At 38.6% G+C, this 6,642-nt stretch overlaps 1 protein-coding gene across 1 annotated transcript; it reads left to right on the top strand.

Annotated features, from left to right (window-relative positions):
- The first annotated feature begins 917 nt into the window (after positions 1 to 917).
- On the top strand, positions 918 to 4,334 carry FZD9 (frizzled class receptor 9). The gene has a single exon (XM_044054051.1). It carries the CDS (start codon positions 1,598 to 1,600, stop codon positions 3,356 to 3,358), a length of 1,761 nt encoding a protein of 586 aa, XP_043909986.1. The 5' UTR covers positions 918 to 1,597; the 3' UTR covers positions 3,359 to 4,334.
- The last annotated feature ends 2,308 nt before the right edge of the window (positions 4,335 to 6,642 follow it).

The following is a 6,642-nucleotide window of genomic DNA, read 5'->3' as shown; positions in this document are numbered from 1 at the left end:
CTTCAATTAAAACGAAATTATGAAACGTACAATTTACTAAACGGAATTGGCATATTTCACATGTGTACGCGTACACATAAAGACTGTAAATGATCGGCCTAACATTTAACCAAGTTATGAACGCCATCTATAAATTGTTTCTCTAAACTATTACGAAAGCAACTAACATGAAGTTCGCCATTAGTTTAACTCGTCCCCGCTCCATATCTGTTACTAAACATTGTTTAACCAGGCGCAAGTTGCTCTAAATTTTATATCATGAAATAAAACATTTTAAACGCACCAGAGAACGAAACGTCTTGTAATCTACTTTTCAGACGTTATAGTTCCAGTTACACGCAACACTCTGGCTTTGAAATGACAAGTAGTTTGCTTAAGTTTTCGCTTTTCACTCACTGCAAACGCTTCATCCAAAACTGTTAATTATTTGTATTTTACTAATGACATAGATAAACTTCCTAAATGTCTCTTGAAAATGTGTGAGAAATTTATTTTAGGAAAATGAGAACAGAGGACTGACATGAGTTGATGAGTATACCTTTAGTTGTACACTCATATTTCACCGGTAACTATATAAGAAAGTTTGACGCACTGTTAACGACGGATGAGATTCATGAATTAAACAAATCACTCATTGGGGGCGTGGCTACCTGCCCACTAAATGGGCGTGGTGCTGAGAGGCCGCCTCTTGGAAACAACGATCCTCACTTGCCTTTGTGGGTTGTAGTTATTTATTTTGGGGGGGAGGGGCTGGACAACTGGAATCGTTATCGTTTCCAGCCCCGTGTTAGTTTTTAGGGCGGGACGTCTGATTTAATCCCGCCCCAAAACACTGCAACCACACCTCATTGATCAATATACTAAGGGGTCGTGGTTGGGGCGGGGTAGATTGGGCAAATGCAGGAGTAGCGGACGATTGCATTTCAGCAGTTCCAATACTAGTCCGAGAGGAAAAGTAGCAGAAGGCACACCGTCAACGTCCTTTAGTCTAGGGTGTACATACAACAGTTCAGCCTACATAACCCAAAAGTCGTACCCCAGCACACTTTCACCGGCTAGCTGCTGCTATTAGACATACGTCGGTAACGAGAAAAGTTTTCCGAAGCAGCATAATTGTTATGCAGTTTCCATCCACTCCTTCGGGTTTGGAAGCTTATTAGTTTTATTTTTTCTTGCCAAGTGTTGGATTGTGAATTTGTGGCATCCTGGTAACGCCATCAGCAGAAACAGTAGTGCTTCTGCAGTGATCGCTGCAATAATTTGAATTCTTGTACAGTTATTCATTTTTAACATTGAAATTAACGCGAAGCTGTATTGGATTTTCTGAAATAACTGGTGTCGAATTCTGGACTTTTTGTGCCCTCGCATCTGGCTACAGTAGCTGAGTACAGCGACATTCTGGGTGTTTTTGTTGATTTGAAGTTAAAGTCGCGTATGACCCACGTTGTTTCTGGTTGCACGAATAAGTTAAGTACTGCCTGTTTACTCTCGATCTTCAGTGACAGTCTGCCATTCACGTTATACTTGCAAAACAGTGTGCTTTACACCTGTTACATATTTTTCAGCAACTGACTATTTTAGCTGTAAAGTAGCAGAAATGTGTAGCATGGAGGCTGTGCACCTGAGGATTTTTATTTGGTTTCTGTGTAAGATAATGGTAACTGGCTTCAGCCTGGAGATTGGATCCTATGACATTGAAAGAGGTAAGGAGGCTAAATGTGAGCCTATTGAAATACCTATGTGCCAAGGTATTGGTTATAACATGACACGAATGCCAAATTACATGGGCCATGAGAACCAAAAGGAAGCTGCAATCAAACTTCACGAGTTTGCTCCTTTGGTGGAGTATGGTTGCCACGTTCATCTGAAGTTTTTTCTTTGCTCCCTGTATGCTCCAATGTGTACTGACCAAGTCTCTACCTCCATACCAGCCTGCAAGCCCATGTGTGAACAAGCAAGGCAAAAATGTGCCCCAATCATGGAGCATTTTAATTTTGGTTGGCCAGAATCCTTGAACTGTAGTAAGTTGCCTACAAAGAATGATCCAAATGCCCTCTGCATGGAAGCACCTGAAAATGCCACCACGGGGGAGACCCACAAGGGTATGGGCATGTTACCTGTTGCTCCAAGACCAAGACCCCCAGGTACAGAAGGGGGAAGGACTCCAGGTGTTACTGGTACTTGTGAGAACCCTGAAAAATTTCAGTATGTGGAGAAAAGTCTGTCTTGTGCACCAAAGTGTGCTCCAGGAGTTGATGTTTACTGGTCTCGAGAAGACAAGGATTTTGCTTTTATTTGGATGGCGGTATGGTCTACTTTCTGCTTTGTGTCCACTGCCTTTACAGTCCTCAGTTTTCTGCTGGATCCTCACAGGTTCCAGTACCCGGAACGTCCAATTATCTTTTTATCTATGTGCTATAGTGTCTATTCCATTGCGTTTATTATCCGCTCTGTTGCTGGAGCCGAGAACATAGCTTGTGACAGAGAGAATGGGGAGCTCTATGTTATACAGGAGGGCTTAGAAAGTACTGGCTGCACCATTGTTTTCCTTATTTTGTATTACTTTGGCATGGCCAGCTCTCTTTGGTGGGTTATCCTGACTTTAACCTGGTTTCTTGCTGCAGGAAAGAAATGGGGACATGAAGCTATAGAAGCCCACAGCAGTTACTTCCACATGGCTGCATGGGGAATCCCTGCGATGAAGACTATAATCATTCTTACAATGAGGAAGGTAGCAGGTGATGAGCTCACAGGACTATGTTATGTTGGCAGCATGGATGTTAATGCTTTGACAGGCTTTGTTCTGATCCCACTTTCCTGTTACCTTGTCATTGGCACATCGTTCATTCTGACTGGATTTGTAGCCTTGTTTCACATTCGGAAGATTATGAAAACAGGTGGCACCAACACTGAAAAACTGGAGAAGTTGATGGTAAAAATTGGTGTCTTTTCCATTCTATATACAGTCCCAGCAACCTGTGTCATAATTTGTTATTTTTATGAGAGACTTAATATGGAGTACTGGAAGTTCAGGGCATATCAGCATGGCTGTTTGTCTTTTCCAGGAAAAAGGAATGCAGACTGCACTTTGGAGGCCTCCATACCAACAGTAGCAATTTTTATGCTAAAGATTTTTATGTCTCTGGTGGTGGGTATCACCAGTGGCATATGGGTGTGGAGCTCCAAGACTTTTCAGACCTGGCAGAGTCTTTGCAATAGGAAGCTTGGAGTGAGGACTAGAAGTAAGCCCTGCAGTGGCGTTATGTGCACTGGTGCTCACTGTCACTACAAAGCGCCTACAGTCATGCTGCATATGGCAAAAACAGACCCATATTTGGACAACCCCACACATGTCTAATTGTTTTACCTTCTGGCAAGATACTGAACAATTAATTAGCCTTCTGTTTATAAGGCCCTAACTGGATGAATAAACCACCACTTCACTGGGCAGTGGTGTTCACACTTCACAGTCCAGCCTGGGACAGAACTTGCAATGTTTAGTGCAAAAGATACAGACACAAAACAAAACATTGAAGTCCCAGTCAGCCCAGTGTACTGAACCAGAAAGGCATCATATTCACACACTGTTCTTTTTAAGAAGACCTTTCCAGTGTCTGGTTTTCGGTTTGCATGTCATACAGACAGACAGATTTTAGACTGCTGTTTTTTAAAGGCTCATCATTAGACATATTGTAACAAATGAATCTGCCATTATTTTCTCAATTTACCAATGACTTTAAAAAGAAAAAAGGCATTGCACAAGACTTTCTGTAATTAATAAGAGTACTTTTTATTTAATTTTTAAAAGTATAATTTATTATTTTCAATGCATTAAAGCATATGCAGACATATTAAAACATCATTTTAAGAACGTTATTGTTTTGGAACCAAGCTCAAAGAATGTATTTTTTTTTAAATTATAGTTAAACTTTATTGTGTGTGTATGTGGGTGTGTGTGTGTGTGTGTGTGTCTGTGCACATGTGTGTGTATGTTTGTGTGCCCATGCATGTCTATGCATGCATATGCATGCATGTTGTGGTGGGGGAAATCATTGTTTGTCTTTGACTGGCAACAGTTGGTCTTCACAAAGGTTTTGATTTACACCATGTGTGTGACTGGGGGTGGGGGGTCATCAAAGAAAAATTGATTGTTCAGACTTTGTTTAATCGCTTTTTAATTTTGTTTGTTTAGCATATCAGGAGGGTTTATTGTTACTGGATCCATTGCAGTTTTTTAACTAAAAATAATAAAAAGTCACAGTGGCTTAAACTAATATGTAAATGTTTTTGAAGTTGTTGGCCAAGCCATAAATAAATCACTGTATTAAACAATAGTGTGTGTTGATTTTGGTGATATGATGGTATATCTACTGAATATTGCCAATAAGTTTTCTTTAGAAAGATTTATAATGGTTGTTATACTTTAATGGTAGAAGTTGGAGTCTGTGTGTTTATATATATGAATATGTATCTATATGTAGAGAGAAAGCTAACAGTTGTACTTTTAAAGTAGAATCCAGTACATATTTACAAATACACACACACACACACAAAGATATAGATATCACACACATATCTTCTCATGGGAGAATTTTAGAATCCAGTGTTTTTTTTTATCAATTAATATAAATAGTCAAGAAAACATTTTCAGGGAAAATTGATACAGTTGTTTGCATATAAATGGGAAAGCCAGCATTTCTTTATTTTCTGACAGGTGTCACCACCACCAGTTTTCAAGGTTGTGTTTTACTTTGAGGATCCACATAGTTTATTTAGGCATTCATGGGCTGCTGTCTGTCTTCCAGTTATTACTATAACACATGAAAAAGACTTATTTGTGGACAGCAGGAGCAGTTTGTAATCATTTTATCCAGTAGTGTGAACCCTCCAGTTTTTTTTTCTGAAAGTGACTTTTTGCCTGTAAAGGGATACTTTTTATTTGCAGTCTGTAAGTTCCCCTCAGGAAGTAACACATTTTGAGGTGCCTTCATCCAAATGTTACAGTCTCAGTTTACCTCTTATAGGCTATTATCTGAATTCCCTTCAGAAGAATGCAATTCGAATAAAGAAAGAACATTTAAAATAGTTACTGTGAATCATATAATATGCATTTTATATTACTCTACTATCATATCATATTCTTCTGTTTTTATTTTACCATAAGGTCCCTTTTCAGTCTTTACCATTTGCAGGTAGTCCATACAAAATGAGTTAACTCAAAATGAAGAGCACATCATTCCATAAATGCGTAAATCACAGTTAGTTTGTATTTTATATTACTAGAGTGGCCACGGCAGTAGGATTTACAGCAGTTGTTAACATGGCTTGACCAAGGAGGCAGAGATGTCTGTTTTAAAGATCTAAAGTGTGACCTGTTAATAATGGCAGCCATACACTCATTAAATGACTAAATAGTTAAATGGCTTCTTTTCCGTCACATCGGTACAGGTGGGTGCTGCAGAAACCAAAGTCTGCTCAACAGGATGTTTTATCTAGTAGTGATTTCTTGTTCCACTTTGAGTATTCACCTTATCACTGGGGATAAGAACTTTATCTTTCTTGTGCCTTCTGATATCTAATCCCTTAAAGTACATGTGGACAAGGTGACCTGAGTCAAGCAGTTAAGCTATGGGTTGAAGTCCCAAATAGGGGTCTGCATCCCAAGACCTCCCGTATATGTCTGTATCAAAAAGGGTCAAGGCATCTATTAAAAAAAAAGCTAATTGCCATAATGGTCAACTGGGTATTCATAGTGTCCATTTGTACAGAATTAAAGAAAAGTTAATAGACTTAAATTATCATTAGTTTGCCTTCTGGGGGGTAAAGCAAACAGATTGTAACATTTACAGCATCTTCACTGACTACATGCCTGAATATGTTACAGGACCAGAAATATTTTCTCTGCTACAAGATACACAGTAATCTGAATAAGCCCCAAACTGGAAGAATAAGTCTGTGAAACTTGCTGTAAAAATTGTCTTTAGAAGATGACTTCAGTTTATATGTTTTTTACTTTTATTTTTTTATTTTTACACAGACCATGATTTTTTTTAATGCATATTCCCACTGAGCTGACGTAGCTTGCTGAATCAAAACTGTATGTATTCTCCAGTATAAATAAAGCTGTAATGAGTGGCTCTCCATGTGCTGTATTAATAGAATAATATTTGAATTAAAAAAAAACAATGAATGCTCGCATTCCTTGTGCTGAAACCACAAATTTAAACATCTCTGATCAGGTCTGAATTAACAGCAACAAGCCAGACGGTCAGTAAAACTGAGGTCATCATGATATTCGGCAGTAAAAAAGCTAATTAAAGTCTTGCTGTACACTTCAAAGTCACCCCACCCAATGTTAAATGTCAAAGGAAATGATTTTGTGTTTGTAAAAACACTGCTACATCTATCTGTTTATATTTCTGAAGTAAGATATAGGGACATTTTGATATGATGTATTGTCTCTCACTTTGAAGTCCTGCTACCACTGTCTTTCAATCATAGTGCTGTCCACTTAAGACCTTGGATTATATCTCAGTTAAAAAAATGGATAATTTGTAAAGCTTTCCATATAGCTGTTTATTTAGGTGCATTGAACTTCTTTTCCAACACCAAAGAGTCTTCCATACTGAAGTTACACCCACA

This window comes from Protopterus annectens, chromosome 13.part0 (assembly GCF_019279795.1).
Source record: "Protopterus annectens isolate FY-2018-M chromosome 13.part0, PAN1.0, whole genome shotgun sequence".
Lineage (NCBI taxonomy): Eukaryota > Metazoa > Chordata > Ceratodontiformes > Protopteridae > Protopterus > Protopterus annectens.
Note: the sequence above shows the minus strand (reverse complement) of the source record. Positions and strands in the feature narration are given on the sequence as shown.